The 15,248-nt window shown below is 37.0% G+C and overlaps 1 protein-coding gene across 1 annotated transcript; it reads left to right on the plus strand.

Annotated features, from left to right (window-relative positions):
* Nucleotides 1-235: 235 nt before the first annotated feature.
* LOC125468335 (mannan endo-1,4-beta-mannosidase 4-like) lies at nt 236-4,322 on the plus strand. Its single transcript, XM_048563981.1, is given in 7 exon segments — nt 236-747; nt 749-805; nt 1,284-1,478; nt 2,200-2,322; nt 2,432-2,637; nt 3,128-3,468; nt 3,836-4,322. Coding segments are annotated over 7 exon segments (1,395 nt in total). The 5' UTR covers nt 236-453; the 3' UTR covers nt 4,015-4,322.
* The last annotated feature ends 10,926 nt before the right edge of the window (nt 4,323-15,248 follow it).

The raw sequence follows: 15,248 nt of genomic DNA on the forward strand, positions 1-15,248 counted from the left end.
CAAACGATTAGGAATTAATTCGGACGGTGGTTAACTGCTTAGCGTCTAAGTGGCGCTAGGCGGAAATTTTTAAAACAATGCATGCATGTATCTATTGAGCTATTTTTTGGTGTACACAGAACACGACCATGTTTTGTTACTTTTCCACTCAAATTATAAATATATTCTCGAAGTGAGACATTTCAATGTTTTATCGTTCATTCTTATTCTTATTATAACATGTAAAATGATGCATCATGTGACTTGTGTTTCCTCCTGTCTCTCACTCTAGGATTTCTTCTGATTTTGATTACGGTTACATAAACGAGCCATTAATTTTCTTGGTTCTTTTCATCACTGTTATCTATTTGTCAGTACTATATATACTAGTATGGTCCTCAGCTACTGAATAAAACGTTAAACAGGAAGCACTTAAAAGGGTCTAATTTGTTCAGGCACAACAGGAACTGAATCATGTCCGAGAAGGGTTTGCTCCATATCTTTGTTTTGTTAACTTTTTGGGTGTTAATCTTCCATGCTCGGGTAGGAGATTGCAAGGGGAAGGCCACTCGTCCTGGTTCTACTTTCGCTCGAACACAAGGAACCCGTTTTGTTATGAATGGAAAGCCGTTTTACATAAACGGGTTCAATGCATATTGGATGATGTACATGGCATCTGACCCATCTACAAGGGCCAAGGTCACTTCTGCACTCCAACAAGCCTCCAAGTATGGCATGAATGTTGCTAGGATTTGGGCTTTCAGTGACGGGTAACGATAGACCCCTTCAGCCTTCTCCTGGTTCATACAACGAGGACACGTTCAGGGTACGTAGTACAGTACTTCATACCGTACGTATGTCTTTATGTATGTATAATCTAAACTACTACAACTAATTTAGTGAAATGCTATTTGAATGTATATATGTTTCATATTAAAATTGTTTGATAATGTCTACAAGGATTGGTTGAGTTGGTAAAGATCATTTTTTTCGCTAGACCGACAATATCTCTTGGTGGACGGCCTTGTAAAAAAAATATCTCTTGGGTTTTTTTTTGGTGATTAATGAAGACGTTTGTTTTAAAGGAAAACTAATAAAAATGGTTTGAAAACTTTGAGTTTTAACGAAAAGTACAAAATAAAAGGTAAAGGGAATAGTACCATGATTAACTTTTTAGCGTTAAAATGTGGTTTTTTGTTACAATGAACAGTATCGGAAACTTTTCGTTAAAGTTTCCTTGTTTTAAACTAAACTTCTTTTTCTTTTTATTTTTATTATTTTATTTTTATTTTTTTATGTGGTAGGGATTGGACTTTGTGATATCAGAAGCTAAAAGATATGGTGTATATGTAATACTGAGCTTTGTGAACAACTTTGACGAATATGGGGGTAGAAAGCAATATGTGCAGTGGGCAAGAGAGCATGGCCAATCCATCAGCACTGACGACGACTTTTATACTAATTCTGTCGTCAAAGGATATTATAAGGATCATATCAAGGTATAGATATAGCCTCTTAACATATCCACTTATTTATTCTCATTAATTATCGATTATTCTTTTATTTAGATTTACAGTTTTTTTTCTAATTTATTTTTTTTATAGAACTTCGATGATATGAGAAAATTTTATGGATCTGAAAAAAATAAGATACACCAACATAGAGGAGGACATGAACCCTACCACTCATAAAGCAAAAAAAAACAAAATACAGAAAATAAGGGATGTAAACCTTATTCCTTTTGAAAAAATAAAAAATAAAAGAAGAACGAATATAAACCTTACCCCCGCATCTCTTTTTTCCAATCTGTTTCGCGTTTAGAGAAATTACTAATGACAAGAAGGAAAAAAAAAAAATAATCTGCACTTGTACACACGACTTAACCATTACACTTGCTGACACAATTCAATAGAAGCAAAGTGTTTCAATTTTGTGTTTATTATTTCCCAACACTGTACCTGATTAAAGAAATACCCACACAAGATATTTTTTGGTTCAATGAAATGAAGGTAATATTATTTAGACACAAAAAAATAACAACATTGTTAATATTTTCTAATACAAGAGTCTTACAGTGACGTATAATGGTAAAATCTACTTATATTAGAAAGTATGTTAATTTTGTGTGTCTAAATAATATTATTGAAGACAGAATTGTGGAAATTGATTTATCTTCTTACATTAGAATCTTAACTGGCATGCGTGCACATTGGGATGCAGACTCTGCTCACAAGAAAAAATTCCATAACAAACGTGGCTTACAAAAATGATCCAACCATCGTCGCGTGGGAACTAATGAATGAGCCTCGTTGCCAATCTGACGTATCTGGATCAATTCTTCAGGTTACGTATATATCTCTCGACTTCTTTTTTCCCTAAATTATTATTTTTTTTCATTTTTTTGGTATATGGTTTAATGGAATCTGAACACCTTAGCTAATTGATTGTACAGCAATGGGTGAAAGAAATGGCTGCACACGTTAAGTACATAGATAGTAAGCATTTACTAGAGATAGGGCTTGAAGGATTTTATGGCAAAACAACGCCGGACAAGAAGCAGTTCAATCCTGGTAATCTAGAATATGGTTCTGATTTCATTGCCAGCAACTTGCTTCCCGACATCGATTTCGCCACTATACATATCTACGCTGAGCAATGGTACGTACTTAGAAACTCTCTATTTGTTCTGTATATACTTTCCCCTATGCATATTTTATTTGTTATTAGAGTATTAACATGCTTTATTCAAATACCATAAGATAGTACAATATATATATATATATATATATATATATATATATCTGTACAATCTTCCCATTTTATATAACAAGTAAGAGTCACTCACAAGAGCAGACAATTGACTTTTGTAGAAATACACGTGAACTATATTTTAACATTGTAAGGCCCGTTAATCTGTAATGTAGTTCAATAATCCAAGTTTGCTTGTAATATAATTATATCTTTGAACATTTCTGCTGCCGCCTAACCCTCTTTCTCCCTCTAGAAAATTTGCCACAACAATACTGTTCTTTTTTGTACGTTTAGATGATTTTCTTACTAAAAGAATGTTTATAGTCAAGCTCCATAGATATTACTTTTCTTTTTGAAGAAAAAGAAGCCATGCATATAATATTCTTGGATGAAATAGGTTACCAGGGACAAGCGAAGAGGGCCAAGCCGATTTTGTGGACAAATGGGTGCAACAACACATCGAAGACTGCAACACAGTAGTTAAGAAACCACTGGTTTTGGGAGAGTTTGGCAAGTCTTATAGGTTACCAGGTTACACCCCAGGAAAGAGGAATGCCTACTTTCGCAAACTATACGAGTACATCTACACAAGTGCGAGTAGTGGGGGTTCTCTTGTAGGTGGGATTTTCTGGCAGCTGATGGCACAGGGAATGGACACCTTCAGAGATGGATACGAAGTCGTTTTGGAGGAGAGCCCTACCACTGCCAATGTCATTGCATACCAGTCTAGTAAGCTTGGTAGGTTAAACTAAGACTAGTCTATGAATATATATATGTATATATATGTAGTTAAACGTCTCATGAGCTACTTAATTAAGATACTATATTTAACTCATGTAGCTGGTTACTCATCAGTCATCAATATTTCTCATGAATATATAATTGTTGTTTTTGGATTAATTTGTAAATAAAAGCGCATCTGCTATGCTCATTGTTATTTAATTAAGAGCCACAATCCCTCTTTTTGGGCACATTACAAATGGCAAAATGTCAATGATACATGGCAAGTTCATACCGCCTCAACTTTACCGTGCAAAATGTCATTGATACTCACTTTGTTTTCAAAATTGTTATTGCTGCCTGACGTAATCATAATTTTTTTTAGTGTCAATAAAGGCATCTCTAAGAGCAAGTCCATTGGAAGTGGATTGCCCGGCACCTAGCACCCAAAACAGGCCAGCCCCTAACCAAATCACTCCACCCCAGCCTAATAGGCTGGTACCCAGCCCAAGCCAGGCAAGAGACCGGCCTATGATCGACAGACCTAACAGTCGGGCCATCTGACGTCAGCCTGGCCATCCATGTTGTCGATGCCAACGCCAGTTCTTCCCACAACCTTCAACGTCTCGCCGAAGGACTCGAACACCTCGCAGGTGACCTTGGTCTCGCTACGCATGATCAACGCGTCGTAGAGCGAGATCTTGGTGCAGAGCTCCTCAGGGCTGACTTTGATTCTGGGTTCTCCGAGCTTCTCCGAGACAAGGATAGTGGGCTTGGCATCTAGGTTTGTAAGCAGATAGCACCACGACTAGCCGTGAAGGAGCCCGGCGGTGCAAGGCTGGAGTTACTAAGAAAGCAAACAAGGAAGGCTTGGAGGTGAGAGAGAGGGCGGGGTATCGGAAAAATGGAGAGGATTTGGGACGGCGACGGTGGTGTTATTGTATGTATAGGTGTGTGTAGGTGTAATTTATAATAATATTTTATAAAAAATCAAAAATTAATAATATTTTTTAATAAAGTCAGAAATTAAAAATAAAATTATTATTTTTTAATTATTTTATAATAAAAAATAATATTTTAATAAAATTAACTAGGCTAGCTATTTTTTGTTAGGGACGGAGATGCATTTGGCTTATTACTATTCATTGAGGTCTATTACTGTTCACCGAGTGGATTAAATAAGCTGAGTGCGGACACATTTTTTTAGGGGTGGACTTGCTCTAATGGAAGATGCAAAATGCTTCAAAATGTGTATTTTATGTTTTTTTGTTAACTAGAAAATTCTCTAATGCAGAGATGTAAAATACACATTTTAGCTGGAAAACGTAAATAAAATCTAATATTGATACTTTTTTACATCGTTTGGTGATATAATTAAAGACAAAAGAAAAATTAAGGAAGTTCTATTCATACACCCATTTGCACACCCTTATTACTTTTTAGCCATTGATCTTCTTCAATTCATTCTATCTGGCGGCCGGAAATTGAAAGAGATGTATGAGAATTAAAAAAGGATATATAGATATATAGATAGCACTACCCAAAATTAAATGAGATCTCAAATTACATCTCTCTCATTAAGTTAGAACACCATCCAACCATATAGATAGCATTACCCAAAATCCAAACATAAAGGCTTATACCCAAAATCCAACCATGTATTGCGAGGTGGTTTCTCCAAATACATCACCAAAATGAAGTTCGATTCTTTTTTTGTTGTTGTTTAATTAAAAAAAAAAAAAAGAAAGGAAAGATAATTAACATAAACACGTTCATCGACAACTTGCTTCACAAATGACACATCCAACCATATAAATTCAAAGTAAGATATCATATACGATAGGTAGAAAATCCTTTAGTTTTACTAAAATTGACACACCCCGATCCGGTATGTCCCTTAGGACTCCGAATCGAGTTGTGCTGGCCGATATCTGAAAGGTGACGAAACCATTAAGTGTAGTGATGTGGAAAATGTGAATAAATTTAAACCTAAAAGTGCCTAAATATAAGAGTGCGTTGGTGGGCGGGAACGAACCCATTTCCCAAGTGATTACAGAGCATAAGTAAAGTACACTAAGGTAAGATAAGGATTATACCATCATAGGTAGCTACCTATACTAGGGTATGTTAAGAATCCTCGTCGGTATGGAAGCTCAGCTACTAAAACCTGGAAGGGCGAAAAAAAAAATAAAATAGAAGGGTGAGTGGGCAAAAACAAAGCTTTAGAAAACACATTTATCTTTTCTGAAAGTAATAACCCCTCATTGTAAAACCCGTATAATTTCTAGAAATAATACTACATAATAGGAAAATAAATGTACAAGAGCTATGAAAACAGAAGCATGCCATGCCACAATATCTCAGCAATAGTAAATATAAGCTAGGTATAAATCAATCTAAACTAGCATGCTGGTTAGAGTCACCTAATGTGACCTGTACGACTGGATTTATTGTTTATCAGTCTATGCTAGCACACGAGTCGGAGTCACCTAGTGTGACCTATTCGACAGGCTGGGTGTAAATATGTATGCTCCAGTGTGACCTGTATGACAGGCTAGCACAAACTTGGATCCAAGGCGAGCGTGCGGTGCGAGAGGTGAACATACACATAAAGGTTGTGCCCTGGCCCAGGGCAGGAGCACTAACACCTGGGTGCAGCAATGATGAGCTCTAAATGAATATAAACATGCTCAGATACAATGCAACAATCTCAATCATAAAATAACTTACCTGACTTACCTGTGCCTTTGCAGAATCATTTAGCAAACACAAAATCATAAAAATGCAATTATTTACAAATATATCACATTTTAAATCTTGGCATGCTATGCATAATCAATTTAAAACATTTATGGAAACCGCAAGGGGTGTGTGTGTGTGTATGTGTGTGTGTGTGTAAACAAAATGCCCACTCACTAATCAAGTCGCCAAGTCGAACCCACCTCGTAGCATCGAGAATCCTTGCGATGCATTTCACCTAGAAATGAAACCATTTAGGTAAATACGTAATGCACTAATATATAAACGCGTTTTCGTGCAAAATACGGCTAATAAGAACTATTTTAAAACAGTCAAATTTCGAAAAACGGAGAGTTGATTCGGGTCTGGCATATCTAGAAACTTAAGGAAGGACCTTGGGTTCCTCCTAACGCCGCCGCACAGTGTCGCCACGTGCTGCACGCGCCGCGAGTACATCAGTATTCGCCTTCCTTGCGAAGGTCATAATTTTGTTGGTCTTCTTCCTAACTTCCAAGGCTGATTTCTAACTCAATACTTAACCAAATTCAATGATTCAAAAGCCAACTAGAAGCTAGGAATGTGGAGAAAAGGTTTATACTAGTTCGGGGGTCCAATCATGGCCGGTGTTGAATGGGGGAACGGCCTAAAAGTGGCCTGATGGTCACGGCCAAACTTTCCAAAATTTTGGAATTTTTTCCTAACTTTCATAGCTAGTTTCTAATTCAATACTCAACCAAAATTGATGATTCAAAAGCCATAATGAGGTTAGAAATGTAGAGAAGAGAGTCATAATTAGAAATGTAGAAAAAAGAGTCATACCTTTAGGAAGCCCAACGGAGATCAGAGTTGGCCGGAAATTTGGTGTGAAAATGGCCAAATGGCCACGGGTCATGTTTCCCAGAAATTTGGGAAAATTTTCCCAGATTGCTTCCTACATTAAATCGTCATCAAATCACCATTTAAAGGTTACCAACACTAAAAGGGCTTTGAAACGTGAAGAATTTGAGGGTTTCAAGACTCACATGGTTGCACACTGCTGTGCATAGAAAATTGAGAGAGAGAAAGTCCCTTAGCATTTCCCTTAAAAATAAACATCCATTCAACAATTTTTCATCATCACCATTGCCAGTACCAGCCTTCGAACCTAGTACCCTGAGGAGTCATGCTAGCACAATTAACCACTAGGTTAAGAAGAAAGCCAGTGATGGTGGTGTAGTTTCACTATGCACAGTAGGTGCAGAGAGAGTTGGATATGAGAAAGTTATGGTGGTGCTATGGCGAAACTCGCCCGAGAAGGCAGTGGGTGGTGGCTAGATCCCACATTGCCCTAGGGGAGTGGATCCTCTATGCCTTATATATACATTCCCACCTCCAATTAGCATGAGACCTTTTGGGAGCTCACTGGCTTCGGAGTTCATCGGAACTCCAATGTTAAGCGAGTTCGCGTGAAAGCAATCCCATGATGGGTGACCCACTAGGAAGTTATGCTCACGTGAGTTCCTAGAAACAAAACCGTGAGGGCGTGTTTGGGCCCAAAGCGGACAATATCATGATACGACGGAGTCGAACTTGGGATGTGGTGGGGGCCTGGGGCAAGATGTGATAATTTGGTATCAGAGCTAATCCCTGGCCGGAAGTGTGTCGACAAGGACGTTGGGTCCCTAAGGGGGTGGATTGTTAGATCCCACATCGCCCAGGGGAGTGGATCTTCTATGCCTTATATGTACATGCCCACCTCCATATAGCACGAGGCCTTTTGGGAGCTCACTGGCTTCGTATTTCATAGGAACTTCGAAATTAAGCGAGATTGGGCTGGAGCAATCTCAGGATGGGTGCCCTATTGGGAAATTGCTCATGAGTTCCCAGAAACAAAATTGTGAGAGCGTGGTCGGGGCCTAAAGTGAACAATATCGTGGAGTTGGGACTGAGATGTGACATAGAGAGGGAGAGTTGATAGAGATGAGAGAGGAGAGACGAGAGAGTTCTCGAGGGAGAGATCACGGGAGGGGAAAGAAAAAGGGCACCAGAAATGGGGTGCCACGTGTCAGTCATGTGGTGTCCAAAGTGGAGAAATATCTCTATTTGTGAACTTACCAAAATACCCTTACATTTCAAATTCCATAATATCCTCGTTTTTGCTCCAAATTCAAATCCGCTTGTGTCCACATGTTCGTATCGTCGAGTAATACCCAAATATGCTAAAAGAATGAGTCCTACTTCTTCCGACGGTCAACGAAAGTCAAAATTCTTGCGTCTAAGGCATTTTCGTAAAATCACTCTTTTAAAATTTATAAAAACGAAAAATTCGTGACTGGTTGTCACAAAAATTGCAATACAACTTGGCCAAAAATCCCAATGAATCTGTGGTCCAGTAGTAGTATTTTTCTTTACTTTGTTGAAACAAAAAAATTATATACTCTTAAGAATGCGAATGTAAGTTGTGCTAGTCACACATTGTATTCATCTAAGAAAAACTTGGCAAAACAAAAAAAAGAAAGACAAACACATGATCTATCGTAGTGGCCAAATACAAGCACAATGCAAGCGTAAAAAAAAAAAAATTCAATGATTGTGTTAACTGATGTTGCGTTTCAATCACAAAACTGTACGTGGTAGAATCAATATTGTATCGTGAGACCAAGTTAAAAGTGTTAATTCTAGATTTTAGTGTAAGATCCTTGAAACTTCAGTGTTGACCCTAATCTATTAAATATTGTTTTATTATAATTAAGGGAGGGGAAAATGTTCGAAACTATTATAATAATTTAGAGGAATGATAGTTTTGATGTTGGTACTCATGGGTAGAAACCTAACGTCTTATCTACTATGATATTGGTACCCTAAGCTATTAATTGATTGTTGAAGCACAATGAAAATTCATGGCTTACATTTGCACTATATAAATGGTAGATAATTTATTCAGAGTTTCACTTTTAAGAGTCTGCTTAGCATTTCTCGTAGTCACCTCCCTAATGCACCATTCAAACAACTATTTTGACCACGTATGGATCCTTAATTTCAAATATGTAGCAAATTAGCAATGACGTAATCAATTTAATTAAACATAGTAATTAATCAATAAACCGTCCTATCAGCTAGTAGCTATTATAGGGAGAGGATCCTCTTCGGACCCAAACCCACTGGATGCTACTGGATTCGTCTTCTTTAAGGGCTAAGTCGGCATTGTGGGCTTTCCCGGAGTCGGCGTCGTGCTCCCCCGAAGTTGGCTTCATGGCCTCCTAGGAGCTGGTTATCGGAAACGTCGTAATAGTCATCGACGGTAGTTGTTCTAAAAAACTGCAAAGAAGAGAGAAAGAAGAAGGATCTGCAGAGAAAAAAGAAGAAGAAGGACGATCCGGAGAAGAAGAAGAAGCAGAACCTAATCTGCAGAGAAAAAAGAAGAAGAAGGAGAATCCGGTGGATTTTGGTCCGGAGAAGATCCTCTCCCGCTATTAAATATGATGCCAATACATGTAACAATGATATGGGTAATTAGAGTAATGCTATTTATACCATGTTTTTATAGCATATTTCTATACCATCTTAGGTGGAATCTGACGTGGACAGCCATATCATTTGAAAAATTTGCAAAACTCAAGAAAAGGAAAGAGAAAGATTCCTCGAATACCACAATCATCATTTAATTAACTAGTTTTTCTTAATTATTAGTTTATTAAATAATGAACTAAATTTAAAAATCTGATTAATTCAAATGATGTGGCCATTCACATCAAATGCCACCTAAGGTGATATGAAAATGTAGTACAAAAACATGGTATGAATACCATTACTCAGGTAATTATGTAACCTATGAACCCCACACGGCACACACCTTCTTTCACAATAATTATGTTCTAGTAGCCTAGAATAGCATCAGAGTTGAAGGGTATATTAGTAATATACTTATAGATACACTTGTCTTTTAGAATTTTATTATGGAAACTTTAACGAAAAGCTTCTGGTACTGTTCACTTTAACGAAAAATCATATTTTTACACTAAAAAGTCAATCCTGGTACTATTCACTTTACCCTTTATTTTGTCATTTTCGTTAACACTCAAAGTTTTCAAACTCTTTTCATTACTTTTTCTTTTTTATTTATGATATATCATTTATTAAACAAGTTAACTGAATCTTTTAGTATGATTTTTTTAAAAGAGTTTTAACGAAACACTCTCTGTACCGTTCATTTTTAACGAAAAAGACATTTTTACTCTAAAAAGTCACTCCTGGTACTATTCATTTACAAACATTTTTGTCATTTTGATTAAAACACAAAGTTTTCAAGCCTTTTTCATAAGTTTTTTTTTTTTTTTTTAATCTCAAATCTCTTGATAATTGAATACATACATGTATAAATTGAGCTATTTTTCAGTATACATTGTTACTATTTCCACTCAAATTATCCATATATTCTAAAAGTGAGGCATATCAATATTTTCTTGTCTATTCTTATTATAATACGTAAAATGATGCATTACGAGACTTGTGTTATCTCCTCTCTCTCCAGCTGGGATGTCCTAAGAATTTCTCTTAATCTCCTTGGTTGTTTTCGTCACTGTCAATCACGGAAGCACTTAAAAGGGTCTAATTAAATTTGTTCAGGCACTACATGAGAACTCAATTATCATGTCCGAGAAGGGTTTGCTCCGTATCTTTGTTTTGTTAACTTTTTTGGTGTTAATCTTCAATGTTCAAGTAGGAGATTGCAAGAGGAAGGCCAATCGTCGTGGTTCTACCTTCGCTCGAACACAAGGAACCCGTTTTGTTATGAATAGAAAACCGTTTTACATAAACGGGTTCAATATATATTGGATGATGTACATGGCATCTGACCCATCTAAAAGGGCCAAGGTCACTTCTACACTCCAACAAGCTTCCAAGCATGGCATGGATATCACTAGGGTTTGGGCTTTCAGTGACGGTGGTAACGATAGAGACCCCTTCAGCCTTCTCCTGGTTCATACATTGAGGACACTCTTTTAAGGTACCTCGTATAGTACTTCATACTATATGTACGTCTCACATGTTATGTACAATCTAAACTAGTACAAACTGAAGTGAAATGTTGTTTGAACATATGGTTCATATTAAAATCATCCACTAACGCCAACGAGAGTTGATTGAGTTGGTAATGATTGTTTTCTTCGTGAGACCAAGCTCTAGATTCGAGTCTCGCTATCAGAAATCTCTCTTGGTAGGCGCTTTGTGAAAACAAAAAAAAGGAACTAAAACCCCCCTTTGTAAGTCCTAAAAAAGAATTGCGGTATTCCCTAACCTTGAGATGAGGTTGTCTCTCCTTACCCTAAACTTTCTAGGGCTGAAAAAGTAAATCGTCGGCCGCTTAATATGAAGATAGGGTTTGTTTGGTGATAAATGAAGATGTTTGTTTTAAACATCCATCTTTTATTTTTATGTGGCAGGGATTGGAATTTGTGATAACAGAAGATAAAAGATATGGAGTATATGTAATACTGAGCTTTGGGAACAACTTTGACGAATATGGTGGTAGAGAACTATATGTGCAGTGGGCAAGAGAACATGGCCAAACCATCAGCAGTGACGGCGACTTTTATACTAATTCTGTCGTGTCAAAGGATATCATAAGGATCATATCAATTATCAAGGTATAGATATAGCCGCTTGCACATCCACTTATTTTATTCTCATTCGTTATCGGTTAAGCCTTGAACTAGATTCACAGTTTTCCTTTTTTCCAATATTTTTTAGAACTTTGGTGGTAAGAGAAATTTTATTGATATAAAAAGAAATTAAATCTACTTAGGAGAAGATATGAACCTTACTCCTTATAAAGTAAGAAAAACAAAATACAAGAAATGAGAGGATATAAACTTTACTCTTCTTAAAAAAGAATACAAGGGAAATGAGACATAAACATTACAGGAAGACTACATCTTTTTTTTCTTTTCAAATTTGTTTCGTGATATAAAAAAATTACTAATGACAAGTAAAAAAAAATCTTCACTTATACACATGCACGACTTAACTAATACACTTAGTGACACACTCCAATAAAAGCAAGTGTTTCAATTTCATGTATATATTATTTTTCCAACACTGCATCTTAACGAAATACCCTCACAAGATATTTTTTGTTTGAAAGAAGTGAAGCTAATATTATTAGATATGCCAACATTTTAAATACTCTCTCATATATGAGGATCTCATATAAAATAGTAAAGCTTACCTGTATTAAAAAGTGTGTTAGTTTGTGTGTCTAAATTAATACTATTATTGAAAAAAAAAATTGTGGATGAAATGGTTACATCATTCCCTTTTTTATAAAGGATATTTGAGGAACGAAGTAGAATTTTCTTTTCTTTTATTTTCATCTCCTTCCTTCCTTATTTTTCACATTTTGCTTTTTGTTTTTTTTTCTCTATAAAAAATTAATATAAAATATTAGCATCCTTTAATCGTAACCGTTCAAGTAGAAGAGAAGAGAATAAAAGAAAGATTAAGAGAAGAGAAAATCCTTCTCCTTGAAGAACACCTTGTGAACTGATAGTTACATAACTAATATTTAAAAAGAAAATGAATTGATATTGTAATACACTAGCTAGTCAATAGTGCTAAAATTAATTTTTCTTACGTCGCAATCTTAATTGGTATGCGTGCACATTGTGATGCAGACTCTGCTCACTAGAAAAAATTCCATAGCAAAGGCGCGGCTTCCAGCCTTCCAAAGAAATCCAACCATCTTTGCTGGGAATTAACGAATGAACCTCGTTGCCAATATGATGTCTCTGGATCCATTCTTCACGTATCCGAAAATTATGTTTGCCCTACAAGAGTTTACACGATGGAAGAAAATCCTTTGTTGTGCTTAAACGGCACCGTAGCCGCCTGCGACGGTAGAATTTCTTCTCCGGCTCCGGCGGTAGGTTTACATCCGGAGGTTCCCGCCGACACCGGTGTTCCCCAAGGGGCACCAGTGCAGATTGATGAAATCCCGCCGGAAGTTCCGCAGCTATACCGGCCTTTAATGGGCGATGCTTTTCGGACGAGAGAACTTCATCTACGGTTAGGGTTGTATTTCATGGGTCGAAACACTTGGCGGGATAACTGCGTATTGTTGGGGATCCTGGAAAAGCAGGTGCTGGTAGAAAAAAAGATAGAAGCAGCATTGGTGCACGATGGATATAACCCGATTAGTGTTGTAATAAAGAGACACGAAATCCGGACAATCCTCTTTAACCACCCGACTAGGGCGAGCGTGCTTTCTGAACGTACCTTAGATATTTTTTTGGACCAAATCGCAAGAAATGGCACTCGGCAGAGCATTCCGGGTGGTGAGAGCAATTCATAATTTTGATCTCTGGCTGTGACTCTTTCTTTCTCCTATGCTTTCGGGTTAACGCTGTTTACCTGATGGATACTTGAGTTCATAGGGCAAATCCCGTCAACGTTTAGGGTTTACCAAAACTCATTAAGCGATGGCACATCGTTGTAGGGCAAACAACACATCGTCAAGCAAACTTTTGGCGCGAAGATGAAATTTTTTAACTGAACGAAGTAGGCAAACGTCGGGTTGGTAGTAGTTGCTTGATAGAGCTGTTCGTCAACCAACTACAATGTTGATGATCAAAAGTCTAATAATGACGTGTACCAAATGTCCTGTGACAGAAGCTTTACTCGATGTTTACCTGTAATATGCTTGACGAAGTGTTCGTCGGGCAAATCCCTATTCATGGATTTATAAGTCCATGGCCTCCTCTCTTTTTTTCTCCACAATACCTTCATTTTCCACTTTCAACTCCATGCTTTCCTATTCATGTTTCTCCCTTCTCCTTTTCTTCTTTGCTTCAATAACTGTATGTCCTGAAAAGATAGTAGTAGCATAGGCATGTAGATCTGGGAAGTACATGGAGAGGATACTACCGTAATGTGCAAGAACATGGTGACGATACCACATTAATTTCTTGCATGTGGAAGAACATGGAGAGGACACCACCATAATGGGTTAAAAGCCCTAAATGCTAAGGGTGAGCCGTTCAAGAAAAAAGGCTCAGCCCTGTTGGTAAAGCTCATATGAAATTGGATTTAAAAGTGTTTACTTGTAAGCTCACCACTGAGCTTTTATTTCAAATGTTTTCTGATCCCCAACAAATGCATGGTGCATTAGCTTGTATCAAGAAAATTTGCCTTTATTTCTCAGTATTGTGTAATGGATTCTAAAGTTGGAAACCATGGCTAAGCTTTATTTCTCAGCATTGTGTAATGGATTCTAAAGTTGTAAACCATATGAGTGAGCTTTATTTCTTTGTAAACCATGGCGAAGCTTTATTTCTCAGTATTGTGTAATGGATTCTAAAGTTGTAAACCATATGGCTGAGCTTTATTTCTTAGTATTATGTAATGGAGTCTAAAGATGTAAAACATATGATTGACCTTTTGTTCACGAAAATTTGTATTTTACTTAATGAAAGCATAAAAAAAGACCAAGTGTTTCGGAATCGATGCTTTAGCAGGGTGAACACATTTAGAAAAGGCCTTGGTATTAGTTGGAGTGGGGTTAGGATATTTAAACTCTTCTTTTCTCAGAGATACAGTCGATGTGTGATATTTCAACACGAGATCCGATAAGTGGGTCATATGTGGGAGATCCATTCATCGACAACCACGTGGAGCTAAGCTGACTCACCCTACACACAAGGCTAAGGGACCCACCATCATCGCGCGAGGCCAAGGGGACCCTCCCATCATATGGGTGTATGGACTCGTTCCATGGCTCTATTACCATGTAGAATTATTAGAGAGACGGGCTAAAGACCCACTTCTAACAACACCGATATTGTCCCCAACCTGGTAATTACCACTTGCACAATCCATCAGGTATGAGGTTTAATCACAAAAGGCCTCTATATTCGTTGGAGTGGGGTTATTATATTTAAACTTTTTTTATTCTTAAAGATACGGTCTATGTGAGATATTTTAACAGTTTGATCATTTTTCAGCAAATTCTAAATCTATCTATTCTTGACATATAATCTCTCGTTATTTAGGGTTTTTCTGTTTTTTGTGTGTTTTACTTCATC

This window comes from the organism of the source record quoted next, unplaced genomic scaffold (assembly GCF_019419815.1).
Source record: "Pyrus x bretschneideri cultivar Hongxiangsu unplaced genomic scaffold, Pyrus_bretschneideri_v1 Contig37, whole genome shotgun sequence".
Taxonomy (NCBI): domain Eukaryota; kingdom Viridiplantae; phylum Streptophyta; class Magnoliopsida; order Rosales; family Rosaceae; genus Pyrus; species Pyrus x bretschneideri.